We start from the raw sequence: 19,244 nt of genomic DNA, 5'->3' as shown, positions 1-19,244 counted from the left end.
GTTAGTTCCACATGGTAATATCACAGATTTAAATATACTATAAATCTGTGGTAATATGCTGATGCACAATGAAAATCATGGAGCTTGCCTATGAACAAGAACCAGTTTTACGGTCAAAAACATCACCTATAATAATAGAGAATGGTTTTTTTTAAATTAGCTATTGTTTCGAAGAATTGGCAGTCTGGACACTAACTCTTGCATTTGCCATTGCATTTTAATGTTTATTGTTTCTGATCTTGACTATACGGAAGATCTAAAGCAGGTTCTTCACCGACTGTGTGCAGCTACTATGCTAACTCCAAAAAAGGGAAAACGCTCGGAATATAAGAGATGCGGACGCAGTGTGTTACAGCCCGACGTCTACTCCTGAGGGCGCATAGGGCAGACAAATCAGTGATTGCCAAAACTGAAACATAAAATGAAGGAGGAAATACTAAAAAACAAGAAGAGATGCTGAGAGGAACTGTGCGTTAACTGTGCCTTCACAGAGATGTTGAGGAAGCTTCAGTTCAGACAATTGCAGAGAGTTTTAAAGCATTTCAACTTTCAAGGGACTTTAGGAAGTTTTAGAGAGTTTGATGGGACATGGGACGCAAAGTCTCGTGCAGTTTCAATGAAGCCTTGAAGAGATTAAGAAGGTTGTGTGAAGTTTCAGAAAGCTTCAATGGGTTGCAGACATGAGCGACTCAGCGAATTTTTTCGGTTTGACGCCATCGTGCGGTCGCGTCTTACAAACCTTAGATAAGTCATATTAATATCTCATTTGGTCAAACAAAGACTAATCAGGAATAATTTCACAGCCATTGAAATTTGAAATCATTAACAAGTAACAAGAGTTCAGTCTAGATCATAACATTAATGGTATGTTGCCTCTGTTTGCTGACACAATTCCATAGAGTCACGGAGCTTGCTAAATTTAATTAATTTTTTTTTCATTGGTTCCACAATGAGAAAATCGAAAACTGATGATATGTACGAATTCGTAACTTATTTTTCTATATAAAAAACGCGGGATTGGGCGGGGATAATAGAAGAACCGGCCATTTCTGGAAACCTTAAGAAAATTCTCCCTATAAATATAATTATGAATTAATTACTTATAAAATACTCAGGTAAATCTAAGAATAGTTATAACTACGTGCACATTTAAAATTCCAAAAATGTTCTGTAATGTCCCCATGAAAAGTCGTAACATATCTTACCACCAAAAAAAACCTATGTAAAGACCAATTTGAAGACGTATGGTGAGTGAGAACAAGAGGAAGCGGACACATTTAGATTTTTTGGAACGTAATTACCAAGCAAGCTTTTCCTTTTGAGGCCATACACGTTTAATTAAAACATGAAAACCTTAAAACTATTCATATAATTCGTGACTATGAATAAAAACCAGAACCCCATAATTTTGTTATATCATTTCGAGATATTTTGACTTGTCATTTATATATGATTCGACCAATTTGAATAAATATAATGGTTAATATTACATAAATGCGTCTCATCACGCGAGAAAAGGCAAAGTTGTAGTTTTGGCGCACGAATCTCGAAAACCTTGCAAATTTCTTTGCATTTAGTACTCTTCAACACTGAGGGGACACATAGAAAAAGATCTGCTTATTTAAATATACATCTATTTCGACATCCACTTCCCGAGGTGTATGTGTTTCTACCATGACTACACCACATTGGGTATCCAAAGACCTCATCCAAACTGCTTTAAGAAGTTATTTTGGAAATCAAGAACTTGCAGTAATGGGATACTCGAGTTCGGCAGCAGTACCTGTAGGTGATAACTACACTAGTGACATATTTCGAACAGTTGTTACGTTTCAAACTGATACAAGGTGAGAATTCCATCGGATGCTACGGCGAGCATATTTAACAGAGCTTTAGTGGAAATCGAGGCACAATTTCGATGATAATGAAATGTTCCCCAGTCGAAAAAAAGGAGATGTTGGAATTAACAAGGCAGGAACAATATTTTGCGAAGGAAATTGAAGTGTACAAAACTACTCTTCCAGCTATTTATGATACGTTAGGTGAGTGCGATGGTGAAATTGAGGTCTTATGGCCGTTTGCACCGAAAAATTTTAGCTGAGCTGAAGTGTAACTTAAAATTCATGACAACAATAGTTTCCATGGACTTTAAGTTATTGCAAAGCCAAGCTTAGTTTAAATTTGTTGGTGCAAATGTCCATAACAATTGTCGCTGTTCGATATACATACTTTTTGTTTTCTTATTAGGATTCGACATTAGAAAATAAAATGCACACTTTTGTTTGCTTTCCACTCATTAGTGTAACATACAAAGCGTGTGTCAAACAATATTCGAAATGATGTTAACAGTATCCATCGCTGTTTGTAGGTATTGATCATTGCATACTATAAGTACCATCTGATCTTCCAATTAACGGAATGAAACGTTTCAGCACCGCCAGTTCATCGCCAGTTACAGGAAATTGGTTTTTTGAAACAATATAAAAAGTTTACTGTGGCTAGAACAGATATTACGCGCACAGCTGCGCATGCGCGATTCTGCCCAAAAGCTTTTCAGCTCTTCTTTTAATGTCTATGAATATGGGTACCAAATTTGGTTCCAATCGGTTCAGTCGTTTAGGCGGAAATGAGGGTACAGGTGAACCGACAGACCGACATCATCGAGATTTTGTTTGATTCGGATTCCTGGTGCTTCAAAGATATATTTTCGTGGGGGATCATTTTTTACCCCAATGCAATATCTCCCTCATTAACCTGAGGGTGGTAAAAAGAAATCCAGAAAAGTAATCTGTTATTACTAAGCAAAATGCATCCCATCTTTTTGCAAATTCGTATTTGGTAACTTTTTTTTATATGCCAAACCAGATCACCGTATGGTTTTACAGTCATTGCATAATTAAACACCCAAATTAAAAAAGCAATGCTTTATCTTTAAAACTAGGTGACTACTAGAGCGTTCTCAAATTTTGTTTACACATACTGGAACGTTAAAACTAACTTTTCCAACAATTTTCCCGAGGATTCTTACCAATTGACGGACTGTGAAATCTTAGTTAAGTAACAAATGGAATAATTTCCGAAACATAACAAGAAAGGTAACTCTATAATAGGCCCTTGGCACTCGGAGTAATAAAAATCATTCATTTTGGTCAAATAAAAAATAAAAGAAGTTCACTCTTTAAAGAATCGTTGATGAAGTGAAAATCATTTTTGATAATCTGAGAAATTTCTTAAGTAGAAAAATTATCGGATTTTGAAAAAAAATTGCAAAGCCCGTCGATTTGCAAAAATCATCAGAACATTTGTTGAAAAAATTGTTTTAGAGTTCCACTATGTGTACAAAAATTCAGGACGGAGTCACCCAGTTTGAGAGACAAGGCATAGATTTTTTAATTTGTGTATTTAATTATTACGCAATGACTATAAAACCTATGATGATCTGATTTGGCATATTGTTTTGTTATCAAAAGGAGTTACCAAATACGGGTTTTCAAAAAATCGGATGACTTACCTAGTAATAACAAGTTGTTAATTTTCGAGATTATTTTTTTAAATTTTTCCATAAAAAATAATAACATTTAAAAAAACGAAATCTTGTAGAAAATTATTTTTTCCACTCAGACCGATAGTTAACGAGATATTCGAAGTCAATTTGGCAAAACTCACCTTATATAGATTGCTCTTTAAAGCACATTAAATCGCAGTAGATATTACTATTTAATAATAATAATAATAATAATAATAATAATAATAATATTTATAATATAATATAATAATATTTATTTTATTTTTTATTTTTCTTTAGAACCCTACATAACTTCACCAGACACAGACACAGACACTAATCGTTACTTGATTTTAATCCGTGCGATTAGTTAACCAGGCTAGACCTGAGTTCTCACAAGAAACACCGACAATAATAATAAGTCTGGAGCTATCGCTGGGCGTTGCAGCATGCGAGCCGATAGTGACGAGTTGGTGAACAGGCGGCCGCTCGTCGGGATACCCGAAACCTCTACAGCCGAAAGAAGACTACGAAGAGGACAACGACCACGTGAAGAGGACCGCCATGAAGAGACCTTTGTGCCTGCTTCTCAACCGCTTGTGGATGGGACCAGCGCAAAGGAAACCTCCAAAAGACGTATGAAATGGGACGAAGGGATGAATCGCTTCATTTTTGAAACAAACCACTCGTATTCAACCGAAGCGCAAAAATCTAAACAGCACTACTAGCTCACAAAATACTGGAATATCCCCACCAAAAACCCAAGCAACCTCACAAATACAACCTCAAGAACAAAGAAACACCATAAATACAAGTAACGCAACATGCACCACAAAGACAGGTCCACCAAATAAAGTTACACGTCCTAGCACAGTTAAAAAACACAAAACTCCTTCTTCACAGAAACACACCACGTTATCACAACCCACTCGTATTCAACCCAAACGCAAAGCCAAAGAAACACTTACACAATAAACTCAATTTAATAAAATTACAGGAATTATTATAATTATTTTTTTTGTTTTGTTTTGTCCTGATAGCGTTAGCTATTGTGCCCATCAATAGCTAGACCTGAGTTCTCACAAGATACACCGACCATAATAATAATAATAATAATATACGTGTAAAATTTCAAAATGGCATTCTAGGAATTTATAATACAAGACTAGGCTAAGCTGTAGCTTTCCCGTTTGATTTCCCGACATTAAAACGACCTCGGCGATAAAACGGCTCGGCGAAGAAACGCTCGCGATGAAACGGCAGCGCAGAACCGTCCTACGTTCAATGAGAGTCGTAGAAAAAACAGCTTTCATAATTTCGGTTGTGTGAAATGTGTCACTTTCAGATCGTGTTATACCATTGAACTTTTATTTTTTCTATTTTTGACACTTTTTTCATTACAGGAGAATATTTCACTTTGTCAGCGAAATTTATTTATTACACCGAGAAGCCGCATACACTACTTATGTTTGAGGATTTAGGGAAATTGGGTTTTCAAATGCATAATCGGCAAACAGGGTTTGATCTAAATCATTGTCTTCTGGTAGCCGAAAAAATAGCATGTTTACACGCCGCGTCTCTTGTACTGCATGAGAAGGTATAAAGGATCCATCGACAGCTGAGTAACCTACATATTGCAGCATCCTGGTTTGTACAAAGCTTTTGACAGGGGCATATTTTCAAAAAACGAAATGATAACAGTTTGGATAACTCGCGCGTTCGAATCATTAATTAAAGCATGTTCCACCTGGCCAGGTTCGTATACGACATTGCAATGCCCTTAAAAAGAATATTGGGCTTGCAGGCTATGAAAAGTACAGCAAGAAACTACAAGCGATACTTGACAGAGTTGTTGACAGAGCGATCTGGTGCTCATCTCCAAAATTGGGTAGCTTTAAAGTGCTAAATCACGGTGATGCGTGGGTTAATAACTTCCTATTTTCATACGACAGTGAAGGAAAACTGAAGGACTGCAAATTTGTTGGTCGTCGCACACTTTTTGCTAAAGTAAATTTGGTAATTTTAGGTAGATTATCAATTGGTGATATTTTCAAGTCCGGCAATAGATTTGCACTACTTTTGGACAACTAGTCCAAAAATGGAGGTAAGGCGGGAACATTTGGACACGATACTTGACCGATATTATTCAAAACTTCTGTATACCTTAGCATCACTGAATTACTCCTTAGAGAGGATACCAACCAAGAAACAATTTCTGAAAGATTGGAAGTCTAGATCATTTTATGGTACGTTTCCAATTATTGCATAGTTAATTAAATTACTAAATGTTTACTAGGTCTGCTGGCTGCCGCTGCAATTTTACCATTGGTAAAAGCGAGCAGTAGAAATGATGCATCTTTTGAAGATTTAATGGCGGATGATTCTGAAGACAGTTTCCGTTATCACGCGTATAATAATGAGAGATACAGGAAGCATATGGAATATTTGTTACCATTTTTCGACGACTTGGGAGCTTTAGATTATTTTTAGTTTATTTTAAAACAGCAGTGTTAATGACAAAATAGTTTTCCATTTTTTATGAGCTTCGATTAACTGAAACACGCTTGTAAAACCTAGAATGATTTACAATTGTAGAAACAAAAAATCCAAATTTAAAATTAAAATTCGTTCGTTATGTGAGACCTCATTTTAATATTTTCGTGCCAATCTTAGATTTACAGCACTGAAGTGCACCTAAATTTATCATAAATAGTGAACACTAATGACGAATGCAGGTGGAGATCGGCACCAGGAAGATGACATTCTCTAATAGATTGCCATGGAAACAATTGAAATTCACTGCTTTGACATTTTTTTGCCACTTTACTTAGCATTATCATCATCGATTTGCGGACACGATTTTGCACCCTGATTTATTTTCTATTGCTCCAGGATCCTTCTTGTGCCTTTCTTGTGTCCCCGCATTCTCCTGATGTGAGCAATGGTGGTGTTATCTCTGCCGTCGAAGAATTTCTCCTCCAGTGAGCGTGACGGACCACGGTGCCTTGGGTATGGCACGAAGGGTCCTGGATTACATACCTTCAATCCGTCGAACGTTGGTTGGCGATAGGTATATCATCCATCCCGCAGATGCGTAAGTTACTATAGGTCTTATCACTTATGCAGGCCTTTAATATCCCGACCTTTGTTTTCATTTATAGAGCACTTGCTACCAGCAGAGGATATAATACTCCTTCAGCTCTTCTGGCCTCAGTTTACGTTGCGTCTATGTGTTTCGTTAAGGTAAGCCGCCTGTCGCCGTTTTTCTCACGGCTAGATGGTTTTGATTTTATTTCCAAGGTAATTTAGTTCCGAAGCCGGTGTGTCATAAATACTGACAGATTGTGTATTAGTTGATCAAACGAAAGATAATATTTGCGCATCATTTTCTCTATCCGTCTGTCTGTCGTACCTTTGCTGAATTTTGAACCATACAGGTGCCTCTAATAAAGTGCTCTTGTTATGTCAATGTAAAAGTTCTTTTTTCGTGTTTCTCAACAACAACTTTTTGTGGGATATGTATTCATGCCAATTAAAAAGTGTGCTCGCACTAGTTTCATTGTGTCTTTTTATCGTGAGAATCTGAACTGAAAAGAATATAGAAGGATATGTTAAACAATTTATTCAAACAGAACCACTTAATTGCTAATAATAAGTTATATAATACAGCAGGGGTAAAAAATCGTAGAAAAAAATCACAAATATTAATACAATACAGTAGGATGCATCATTGACAATGTCGACGTTATTCGGGATAACTTCGTCTAAATCGGTATGGAATTGGAGGAGCCGCATTATCATCCATATTTTCTTCTTCACCTGTGTTAGCTAATGGTTCGGCGTCCTTTTCCTGGTTAACAATGTAAAAATTGTAACCTTTTCCATCATCGGTGTCGTCACCATCGTCACTGTTTACATCTTCGACTATAACCTGTCTTGGGGGAGGAATTTCGTCGTTAATGTAGGGCACCTCTGCGTTACCATCCGCCTCTCTGCTTCGACGATCTGAGTTTCCATCTTCCGAATTTTCATTTAAATAGACCGCTGACTAAGAGAAGAAGTTAGCACAATTAAAATAAGATTTATATCGAATTTACCCCGCAAACGCCCACTTCGCAGGAATATTGGGTGCCATCCTCGCTACACTGACAATCGTCACAATCAATTTTGAAGTTTGAAAATGGGGCACATATTGTCGCTTCTGAAAATAATCACGAAGTGAGGTCACTTTTCAATTTGTGAAAGCTGTTGATAGGATCTCCAACATCTTTCTCAGAGAAAAATCAAAATTTTGAAAATGCTAAGCGTTTAAGAAAAACACGCTTACCCGTTTGCACTGTATAAAATAACAATGTTAATGCCAATAAGATAAATGCAAAAAAATTCATCTTGTTGGCTTCAATAGTTTTATTGCACTAACAAATAGTTACTTCGCCTCACTTTTTATAGAAGGATAAATAGTAAAGGAAGTTCTATACATAACGCAGTATATCCTCTATCACTTATCACATTTGAAACTAAATAAATGTACGGATTTGGTAAGTTTGTGAGGTCTGACTTCGTCCGGTTTGAACTCAGATATGGGAAACGTAAGGAAGCACCGGTATAACCTGCGAGACGATTTGGAATATTTTTAGATGTATTCTAATATTAGAACACATTTTCATTATAACGCTACGCAGGAATGCCGAAGGAAATTGTTGGGAATGAGATTTTACGATTACTCATTAATGTAACGATGGCGACACTATTTTCTGAGAGTAAACTTTTCGAGGTATTGGAATACCTTTCTTTATTGACTCAAATGAAGAGGAGATGTAGGGCCACTGTCACACTTTTCTTGCTGATGACCGAGACGAGAGGGACAATTTCAACCCTGATGTCTAAATTAGTGGTAACCAAAGATGCATTGGCGATAACAACGTGAGAATTGAATGAATACTTCCCACTATGCCTTTTTATACAGTCTTGATTATTATTTATTCTCAAGAAATTGCCTGACTCTATTTACATGTTACAAACTTGGAAGCATCGACTTTGTCGACGATAGCGTAGTTAATCCAGAAACCTTTGCGCAAAAATAATAATCATTCAGCTAATCTGCGCAAACATTTTGAAAAGATTGAAATCGAATCCTTTCATGCAAAGCGAAGGGAGGGGTAATCGTACCAAGAGTATACCTACACATTTGTTCGCTCGGCTGCTACTAAAAAATAACAATGTATTTGTTATACAAACGAAGCGAACAACACTTAGGAGGTAGGTAGGTACTTTCAACTCATTCAAAAATGGTTTTACGAACGACTACTATACGTACTAGTAGGCGAAATGACTAATTTTTACGCTAACCTACATTGATAAAACGTATCGTTGTCAAAGGTGGTGATAGAAAAATGCACCACCATGTAAAAATTTAAAAAAAAAGTATTGTAATAAGGAAAACCTTTTCCCATCTAATGATATTGCCAAAATGGTGACCTATGATGTCTTCTGATAATATTAATCACGTACATGGAATCAGAATCAATACAATACCGATCTAAAAAAAGCATTGGATCGCTATGAGAAATCCCCGAAGTTATTTATCGTTCCCGGAAGTTTTCGTTAAGTTGAAAGATGAGATTATTAACTTAACTATTTTTAAAACAACACATAACTAATCGCAATACCATATATTCATATAGCAATATAGTCGAATTACATAATCTTCAAGAGGTTAAATGTTACATTTTTTTGGTATAGTGGATATTGAAGCATTAATTTGGCCAAAATGTATTCTTCAATTTTCTTCTTGAAAACAAATAGTAAAATAACACCTAACCGCTGTTGTTATGGGTATATGTCGGTTCCAATTTAGTCATCACACTCATCACTCCTCCAAAATTCTATAATCCTAAACATAATTACCCAAAAACTTAGCTAACGTCAGTTCTTTCATTCTTTTAGGTCCTCTGGTACTGAGAAATTTGGTTAAAATGTCTTCAACCGCTCTTTTGTTGACTTGAATATTATACAGATAGGTACCTACTACTTGCCTTCTACTAAGATGAAAATGAGTTTAAACATATTAAGACATTAAGCACGTATAGAACGGTACGCAGATGTAGACATGTACAAATGCTTCAATAATTAAAAAATACAAGAAAATACACCTTTCGCATTTCCTGTACCTTTTTAGAACTTCTATGTACTTTCCAGTGCTAGGAAAGTAAGAAATCCTAAAAAGCTCCTAGATAGGGATTGTAATAGAGCGCAATAATTATTTATGTATTAAGGGCATAATAGTCATGTTTATATTCTCGAGGGGGATGAGTTAAAAAGCTCGAGGGCCTATGGCCCGAGAGCTTTTTAGTCGCCCGAGAGTAAAAACATCAGTTTATGCCCTTGGTACATACACAATTTTATGTTTTACAAATAGTTTTCTTCGTCAAAATTCGTTTACAAAATAATTCATTATGTTTGATCGAGTATGCGTGGTTAATTGAAACCATCCAAACGTCAAACGTAATTTTAAATAATTGAATTCATCGTAAATGAGAAAGAAGTTCCAGAAACTATTCGAAATAAGGCCAATTTTGTGATTTAGTAGGTATTGACATTTAATAATTGACGTTGTTAATTTTCAATGACCTGCAAATATTTGTTTGTTTTGTCATTAAGTATAAATGAGTTACTATGGTGATACTTTATGCCCGCGTATCACAGACATAAAATGTGTTATGATAGGTTAGTATGACATAAAATGATATAATTATATTGTCGATTGAAAGAGAAAGTTGTCGCGCGACAATCTCTTGAAATCGACAATTAATTTGCGCTCGAATTACACACAAGATTTTTTTCTACAATCGAGCAGTTCACATATTTCCAAAATTTTAAATTCTTCACTCAAATCATAGATTATTTTAATCTTATGCCCAAATGAAAGATGTCATTTACTCCTTGTCATTGGATACTCTGAGCAATGCATATTTGTATAGTTAATAATTGAGAGAGCGAGCGTTTTTTTTATATTGACGCTTATAAGAGACAAAGTGACATTCCTCGAAAAAGATGACGTTTGCGTTGTCAAATAGGTACGAGCGCAAATGCCTACCTTGGATATCAATTGTAGAAAAAGATTTGTAAATGGTCTGGAACAATGCGGGAAAGGTTTAGAAAACCTTTGAAAATGATCCAAAATGCTCCCAGAGAAAGACAAAATACTCTGTAATAGTGCTGTAGAGGACACAACAGACGCTTACGAAAGATGTAAAGGACCTCTAGAATGCTTTGGAAAAGTGCTAGTAAGCTCCTAAGATTTGACTTCTGCGATAAGAATTTTCATAATCCAAGAAAGAGCAATTCGGATTATGTCCAATCTAAGTTTTCGAGAATGATATAAACAAATATTCATTAAAGAAACCCTTCTTGCTCTTCCGTGCGTATACATGCTGGAAGCATCAGAATTTGTAAAATGAACATTAGCGACTCTAATGCCCTAAATGCCATCCGCTTGTTTTAATTGCTGCAAATTTGTTTTTATATCTGATTCTGTATTACGATAAGAGGATGGGTTAGCTCCACACGTACTTGGGCCACACATTCGGGTCCTTTTTACTACCTCCCTGACTAGAGACGTCCGATCCCGCAAAGTCACTCAAACCATCCCACTCGTGAGATGACCTAAGGATGCTGGAAGAGGAAGCGGTCCTATTCGTAGCCATGTCTAATGTCCATGCCTCCAATAGGGCCCTTCTCAGTTGGACTAGCGCGGGACGCATATGCGAGCGGGACATTTCCAAAGTATGTGATGTGTGTCTAAACTCGGAATTTTACAGTCTTGTAATGACGTCATTTTTGTCTATCCTTGTTTAACTAATGTAAAATGACAATGATAGAATGGTAAGGGGAAAAAAATATCGGCTATCCAGAAAAGGCAATGAAGGATCAAATATGGAGCATTGTCAGCGCAAACTGCCCCAAAGAGAAAAAGTACTACCTTGATGAATATGTTAAGCCTTTAGGACATAAAATTTTACGGTTACCGCCATACCACTGCCAATTTAATGCGATTGAAATGGTGTGGTCCCAGTGTAAACGAAAATACGATCAGTACATTGCAAATTTTAAGGGATCACCACAAGAGGTTTTGGCAACATGGGAAAGGGTTATCGGGGAGATTTCTAGGGATAATTGGGAGAAATACGTAAACCATACGGACAAAGTAATACAAGAGGCTTGGGGAGCAGTACAAGTTTGTGATGCTTCTGACATCCCACCTCTTGTTATCACTACAGACGCAGATGACGACCTTACTGACGACGAATACTTTGATTTTGACTCTGACGATACGGACGAGGGCGACTAATTTTCTTCTAATACTGTGACCATTACAACGCAATAAATTGGCATTGGTATATTTTTGTTTTACGATTTTGATTTTCCAACTATTCATGAAGGTAGTGCAATTTTTTCTTGTGTAGATGTGGTTTGGATAGTGGGTCTTTGAATTTTTATGTACTCATCTGCTAATTACTTTTTGGGTCTTTTCGGGAGTATTGATTCCTAAATAATATTCTGTGATTTTCGTTTTGTTAATCTTTATTTATTTAAAAACAAAAATATGTTAATATTACTTATATGTTAGTTGAGCAAGTTATTAAAATCATTAGTGAGTAAATGACCTTTTTTGAAATACTAACATTTTATCGATCGCGGTTTCGCTCGCAAAAAATATGAACTATTCGCATTTTTTAACATGTTAAAAATTTATCTTCGATATCTTCAGTCGTTTAGGCTGTGCGTTGATATCTCAGTCAGTCAGTCAGTTAATTAGGACTTCTTCTTTTATTAAGACCTATAGATTTCTTGTGGAAATTGACCTAATTATTATCAAAAAATGCTAAAATATTATGTACACCACTGTATAGTAAAAGTCATACAGGTAATTAGACACCAGTAGTCAGTTACTTAGCAACAAATAAATTTAATTGGACATACGTTTTTTCCCACGAAAATGACGTCATTACACGACTGTAAAATTCCGAGTATATGTAACATCCTCTGCAAAGTAGTGAATCTATCAAACACATGTGCTTGTCGGTACTGTCAACAGTTTTTAAATTACGCGCACTTACATTGTTGTCCATATGAAATGAGTAATGAACAAGATGAAAATGAGCATAAAATTATAGCGTATTATAAAGTTTAACTTCTTATACTATGTAAATTTTTGTTACGACTGAAAGCACACTTCTTTCCTTCCAGATTGTTTAACGATATAAATCTTTACTGAGCACGTTGAGATGTTTCTGATTTCTACAATATAAGATCAAGCATATCAAAGAAAATCATAGCAAAAGGGATTTTTCATAAATGACATGCGGCAATGGAAAATTGACTTTTTCCAAGCAGCATTGTTATGATGATGAAAGTTACTATACATAGTTTCGTCTTGTTTCCTGTCATCAAGTGCTATTGAACAAAGACTTAGCCAATCTACTTTTCTACAATCAAAAAAATCTAACGTCGTTCTTTTTATTGCCCATTTATAAAATTACAAAAGTTACTCTCACTCAATTATCGTTTGTGGTGTTTCTAAAATATACAAGGTTGTGTGACGATTTCTATAAATATGCCAATTGTTATTAGGTAGACGGAGGTCTAGGAGACGCCGCTTATAAATAGAAGATATAAATTTTACGCTCTGGCAAACATTGTAGATATACCTACACTTGTTTGTAGTTGATTCATTTATGTAAATTTTTGAATTATTTTATTAACAACTGAACAAATCATAAAGCTTATAGCTCAATTGGTTAACGTCAAAAAAATTAAACATCAATTTTCCAAATATTTAAAGAGTAGTTAACTGTGAAAACACGTTTTTAGCGAATTAAAACCAATCGCATTATCATGATTTCTCGTTTGTCCGTCGGTCCGATAATCTCCTCGGTATTATAATGGCACTGTATGATAGTTTGGAACAATAATTTATGAAACTACAATCATAAATATTGCATGCCTGAACATGAGGCACTAGTGCAGTTTTCGTACCTAGCACATAACTGTGCCTTTTTTTGCGTTGAATAAAAAAACATATTTTGATTTTTTATGGGTTCGAAATACTAGAACCTTTTCTCCTAAAGGAATGGACTATAATATTATCTTGAGCTTTATTGAAATACTTAGAACAAGTCTATGCACATGAACAAAATCCTCATTTAATTAAAAAAAAAATAAAAATGTCATCGTTCATATATCTTCACTCTTCCATTCTTGAAATTGGGGATACTCTGATTCCTCTACAAAAAATGCATATTTCGCAATGATATATTTTATTGGTTGGATTACCTTTTCATCTTGCCGCATGAATCCTATCACAGACCTTCTGATCGCATCATCCTCGGCTTCTATTTCAACAACAGAATTGTCAGATTAATACGCTATCGTCAATAATAATTATTTTTGATTTTGTATAGGTAGATACCTGTATTGGTGAATACGAAACCGAGTAAAATCACAAAGAAAATCACAAACTTCATCTTTGATTACGGGATTAAACTTCAAACGTCTGCAATTAGCATGCAAATGCAGACAGGAAATATTTTTTTCTTTTCGCAGCTATCTTATACAACGAAAACCACCTAATCAAATGTGAATGATATGGAACTTTATCAGGAAGCTGCCCACTTCCTTTTTATTTAAGACCCAAAATCCTAAGTAACGAATTAAAAAAATACCCAACAGACTGCAGCATATGATATATTAGTGTATCTATCACTCTTTACGCAATGAACAGTTGGTAATTTTTCCATGGGAAATTTATTAAAACCAGATCTTCTTCTTTTGAGGTTCTAATGATTATCTATTACTATTAACGAACCGATCGTGGGGGATCCCAACCAAGTTTATTCACAATCTGACTTAACGAGGTAGTATAACAAATTCCACCAGTGTCAAAAATAAAAATAGCCGATTAAATTTTGACGTTATCGTCAAGTGTTTTGCTTGGACGTACATATTCCTATGAAGATGGAGCCGCCCTCCCCACTATCCTATAATAATCCACATTTATATTTACATTTATTTTTATAATATCCCATTTATGGCTGTCATTTTTCAAAATAAATAACGTTATATATTAGAAGTAGGTACGTCGAGTGAATTTGCCACGTAACAAAATCCCGAATACTTCTGCTTATAGCAAAACAATTTGAAGAAAAACGACAAAATTTAATCAGGCTATTTTTTAGCACGCGGGGTATTCGGCATGATTATTTCCTGAATAAAAATATTCACAGCGGTTACAACATTTGCGAAAGAATTTGCGCCAAAAGTGGACACTGCACAAGAGATAAGTGCATTCAAAATTAGCGCATTAGGTAGACTTGTTCGCAGTGACAGTTTGGTATCTATGCAACAGCAAGTTTGTGGTCGTCTGTATCTCTGATATTTGAAAGAAATATAATCAGAAGCGACAAAATTTTGATACATTTTTAACCGCGGTAAAATTTTGACGTTTGCAAATTAATCGTTGAAATATGGACAGTAACCATAGCAATTCTAATGCTTTTACTACATGAAAGAAATAATCACTTCCAAACTTCAAAACAGTTGGCATTTGCCATATTACATGTATATGATTGTGAATGAAATACATTTACTATGATAATGGTGTAATGGGCCTTCTACTTTTCTTTTGTCATGAGTGTCTAATTGTATAGGTACCTTCCAACTATTTGTACCATAAGTTTTCTCTATATAATGCTTTTTAGTATACGATTCATGACTCATGAGATGGTACGTGATATAGATATGAAGCACATCACTAACGCCAAAAACTAATGAATGTTTGTTTAGCCATCTTAATTCTTGTTGAGCCACTTAGCAGACTGAAGCTACCTGTAGACAGGCCGTAATTTTTATTCGACTGTTATCTCCGTACGGGTTGTTTTGCATCGATACCCAGTGCGTAATTGCACGGAGAAAAATGGATTGTTAAAATCATATAGTAAAAATTATATTGTAATCAGTACGAGAAGCTATTATTAAATCAAACAAACCTTAACAGACGCTGTACAATATGAATATGTCTAATCAAAATTATTCTCACTATAATAATATTGTATTAAATATGATCTTAGATATTTAAATACCTTTGCAAAGGTTGCATTAAATGATTAAAAGCTCTGTATTGTATATTGTATGCGGTTTTTGTTCAGTCGACAGTCAGTTCAGTGCGTTATGCGTATGTGTATGTGGCTCGCAATTTTGGTGAGGTTTATAGGTGAATTCTATACCACTTATAATCATGAGTGATTTTGAGGGTTGGGCCAATACAATATGGCAGTATAAGTACAACAAAACTGAATTATATTGATTATTATAGCTTATTGTTGCAAATATATCATGATTTTTGAACTTTTTAATTTTATATACATATTCGAAACCAATAGGTATGTGTGTATCCTGATTTTTGGTAAAAAAGGAAGCCCAGAAAAAAAATTGTCTCAGATCGACCCGGGAAAAAAATTTTCTTATAGAATGTGGCCTGTAGAATTCATAATTTCAAACAGTTCCAAGATTGGGCTACTAGTTCAAAAGTTACAGCCCTTTGAATTTTCTTTCGAAATTGGTTTCTAGTCTGTAACTTTTGATTGAGAAGTCTGATCGAAAAAGTATGAATTGTTTTGGATTCTACGCACCAAAATTAATAAGAAAAAGTGTTTTCCCGAGAAATTTTGGTGCAGTCGATTTTTGGATTAACTTTATTATACTGATGAGAAACATAATGGGAAAAACGCAAAAAATTCGTTAAGCCGCTTGCGAGCAAGAGGCGAAGAGTGCACTTTCAAATTTGATTTTTCGATTTTAATAGCCCTTATGGACATTTCATGCCTTAACGAGAATACAAACATGAAATAGTTTTTAATTTCTGATCGAATTACACCAATACCAAGTCTGTAAGTGGTGTAGTTCCGGCGCCTTTGTGACTCAGACAGATAGACAGACAGACAGACATATAAGGAGCGTAAAAGTGCACTTTTGCAAAGGTGGAAATATTCCTACTCGTACTGTGAAGTAAGTCCAAACAGTCTTGGACAAAGATACGACACCAGAAGTATGTGTAAATACAGCTTTCAGTATTTTGGTAGTCAAGTAAGACCGGGGGGTAGTAGTAGTAATGTCGGTCTAAGGCCAGTAGCGGACTAGGCAACCTGGCTGCGGTAAGCAATCCTACACTTGAATCAGCGCGAATAAGCAATCGTGTGTGGAATTAGCTGTTGCGACTGGCTACGGCATCGAAGCTGCCTAGTGCGTTATTGGCCTAAAGGTAAGCGTTCACTGAAACGAAGTGGAAAATGTTGTTAAATGATATATAAAGAGGCGTTCACTTGAACGTAACGCGCACTTACATTAAGGTAATAGTTATTTACATATGAGTATGGTAAATCAAGGTTTACGTTAACGAGTGAGATGTTTACTGCCGAAGCGTAGCTGAGGCAGGAATTTCGAAACGAGTAACGTTAACTGATTTAACAAACAAATAAAGTAAAACATTTTATTTCATACTGCTCTTTTTCTTATTAAAATGCCATACAATTTTTGATTAGAATGTTGTACGCATTCAAATAAAAGCAAAAGTCGATCACTTGATTTGATTGATCTGACAGTAATTTGACACATTAATATACAGGTTTATATGGACGTCAGTTGATGTTGATAGGCAACATTTCCAGTCTGGTAAAAATTTTCAGTCTGGTAAAATACGATTTACCAGACTCAAATAGGTCTGGGAAAGCGGCGATTACTAGATCGTATGAAATAAAGTGTATTTACTGCGCGTCCGTTACATCCGCTCCGCATCAGTGAACGCGTACCTTAAGGTTTCCAAACTGCGTGATTTGCCTCTGACAGACAACATAATGCGGTTATATGCTCAGTGATACCATCAGAAACGTTAGACCTTCGTTCCCTATTAATGTGGCATTCGTTTTCCGTCGGCCATCATCTTTAAAGCTTTCCAGAGCTGAAGCCGAGGCTGAAGCTATCTTCGTTATCGCATTATCCAAAAAGTAGAAAGTTTTGTCATATAACATCAGTTTTGGCTGAGATAAATTTCGTATTCGAAATGTAGGTACAATTCCACACTTGTCTTATCATTTAACTCCCGTATAAGAACAAATACAGTGTTAGTGTTTTATATAGAGCAAAGAATGCGTTTTTAGAAAATTGGTTTCCTATGTTAATTTTTAAAACCCAAAAATTAAGAATAGTCACATTGAAAAACCGAAAAACGTGCAAACTTGACAACTTCATCGGGGGGTCCTAAATGCGATTTTAAAAATAGACCTTTAAGTTAAATATGCCTAAAATATTTTAATCGAAATGAACTGATTAAACTCCATTTTTCATTATGCCGACCAAGGTGAAAAATTGTTGTAAATCTGCATGTTTTTTTATGCGTTAATGTCGTTAAATAGCATCTCTTGTAACTTTACGCAATTTGAATTAGAAACTTCCAATTATTTGCACATTTAGGTCACTACAAACCATATCTAAACAACCAGCTTGTCAAATGCGCAACCCACATACCGTATAAAATATCAGTGCGACACCACACCGATGTAGATAAAAACCGTGTAAAACTCACGAGCTTTCATTCAGCTTCAGTGCGCTTTTGAGTTACTACGATGACTAAACTAAGCCTAATGGTGTTGTCTTTGACAATAGTGTTGTTTTTAGCAACTATGTCAGGTACGGCTCGAAGGTATTAAGACCGCAAAACTGATAGGTGATGTCTTTGTGTTGTAGGGGTATGGTGTGATCATCGCGTCAGTGGACCAGGACAGTCCAAGGTAGGATGATCCAATTCAAATAATTCTTACTGTTTATTCCTATTTGAATTAGGGCACCTTTGAAGACCACTCCAACTTCCTAGAGGACGGCTACGAGAGGCGCAAACGATCAATACAACCCCAAAAGAAGAAAAATTCTTTTCACTGATTATCAATTTTAATGGTATACTAATAAATATGTTCGCAATTTTATAGTCGTTTTTGAATCACGTATACCTACGGGATGATTACTTTCAGCAAACAAGCATTTATGGATTATACAATTATTGATGACCTTAAAAATGCAATTCGATCAGCAAACTAGCATCTTCAGCATTTGAAAAAAAGTAAAGTGATAGTAGTTCGATACATCCCGACTTAGTAAATAAAAGTCAGGATCATTACGGAGGAGGAAATATTGAAGTACGAGGTCCCCAGTGCTTTAATTTCCGAGTCAATTAGTCTATTAGATTTTTCCAGAAATCGTTCAAGACATAAAATTTCTAATCATGTAAGACTTTTTGTTAATATTAATGTGTCAGTTTTGACAGGAGTCTGGTAAAGTAACAGGCGACAGAAAAAGTAGACAGGTAAAGTGTTACTACCACTGTGATGGAAACTTAATTTCCTGACATAAAATAGGAATGAAATTTAAGGTAACCGTCATTTTCATGCCTACTTTATTTCAGGATATTTTAAATTTTAGTTTCCATGATAAAGGGAGTAAAACTTTACCTTATACTATTTTTCCTGTCGCCTGTTGCTTTGCTGGCGGCACCTGCCACATTGGTAATGTCTGTAATGACTCCTATCATCACTGGCAGATTGGCATTAATCAAAAGTGCTAAGTATATGAAAATTGACATTTTATATTAAAATACGATTTCGAGTGCAACTTAATACAAAACTCGGCAGTT

At 35.4% G+C, this 19,244-nt stretch overlaps 2 protein-coding genes and 2 long non-coding RNA genes across 4 annotated transcripts; 2 read left to right on the top strand and 2 right to left on the bottom strand.

The window, feature by feature from the left end:
* Positions 1-1,648: 1,648 nt before the first annotated feature.
* LOC116166127 lies at positions 1,649-5,995 on the top strand. Its single transcript, XM_031480971.1, has 7 exons — positions 1,649-1,847; positions 1,897-2,042; positions 4,909-5,102; positions 5,146-5,260; positions 5,310-5,485; positions 5,532-5,751; positions 5,802-5,995. The coding sequence occupies exons 1-7, from the start codon at positions 1,675-1,677 to the stop codon at positions 5,993-5,995; spliced, it is 1,218 nt and encodes a 405-aa protein (XP_031336831.1). The 5' UTR covers positions 1,649-1,674.
* A 1,117-nt stretch (positions 5,996-7,112) lies between these two features.
* LOC116182038 lies at positions 7,113-8,086 on the bottom strand. Its single transcript, XM_031502527.1, has 3 exons — positions 7,833-8,086; positions 7,603-7,706; positions 7,113-7,553 (listed from the first exon to the last, which is right to left on the bottom strand). Exons 1-3 carry the CDS (start codon positions 7,891-7,893, stop codon positions 7,251-7,253), a joined length of 468 nt encoding a protein of 155 aa, XP_031358387.1. The 5' UTR covers positions 7,894-8,086; the 3' UTR covers positions 7,113-7,250.
* A 5,616-nt stretch (positions 8,087-13,702) lies between these two features.
* Positions 13,703-14,197, bottom strand: LOC116159277. Its single transcript, XR_004142936.1, has 3 exons — positions 13,977-14,197; positions 13,841-13,899; positions 13,703-13,791 (listed from the first exon to the last, which is right to left on the bottom strand). It is a non-coding gene; the product is annotated as an uncharacterized LOC116159277 (long non-coding RNA).
* A 3,891-nt stretch (positions 14,198-18,088) lies between these two features.
* On the top strand, positions 18,089-18,540 carry LOC116159276. The gene is made up of 3 exons (XR_004142935.1): positions 18,089-18,247; positions 18,305-18,348; positions 18,401-18,540. It is a non-coding gene; the product is annotated as an uncharacterized LOC116159276 (long non-coding RNA).
* The last annotated feature ends 704 nt before the right edge of the window (positions 18,541-19,244 follow it).

Source organism: Photinus pyralis, unplaced genomic scaffold (assembly GCF_008802855.1).
Source record: "Photinus pyralis isolate 1611_PpyrPB1 unplaced genomic scaffold, Ppyr1.3 Ppyr1.4_LG1, whole genome shotgun sequence".
Classification (NCBI taxonomy): Eukaryota; Metazoa; Arthropoda; class Insecta; order Coleoptera; family Lampyridae; genus Photinus; species Photinus pyralis.
Note: the sequence above shows the minus strand (reverse complement) of the source record. Positions and strands in the feature narration are given on the sequence as shown.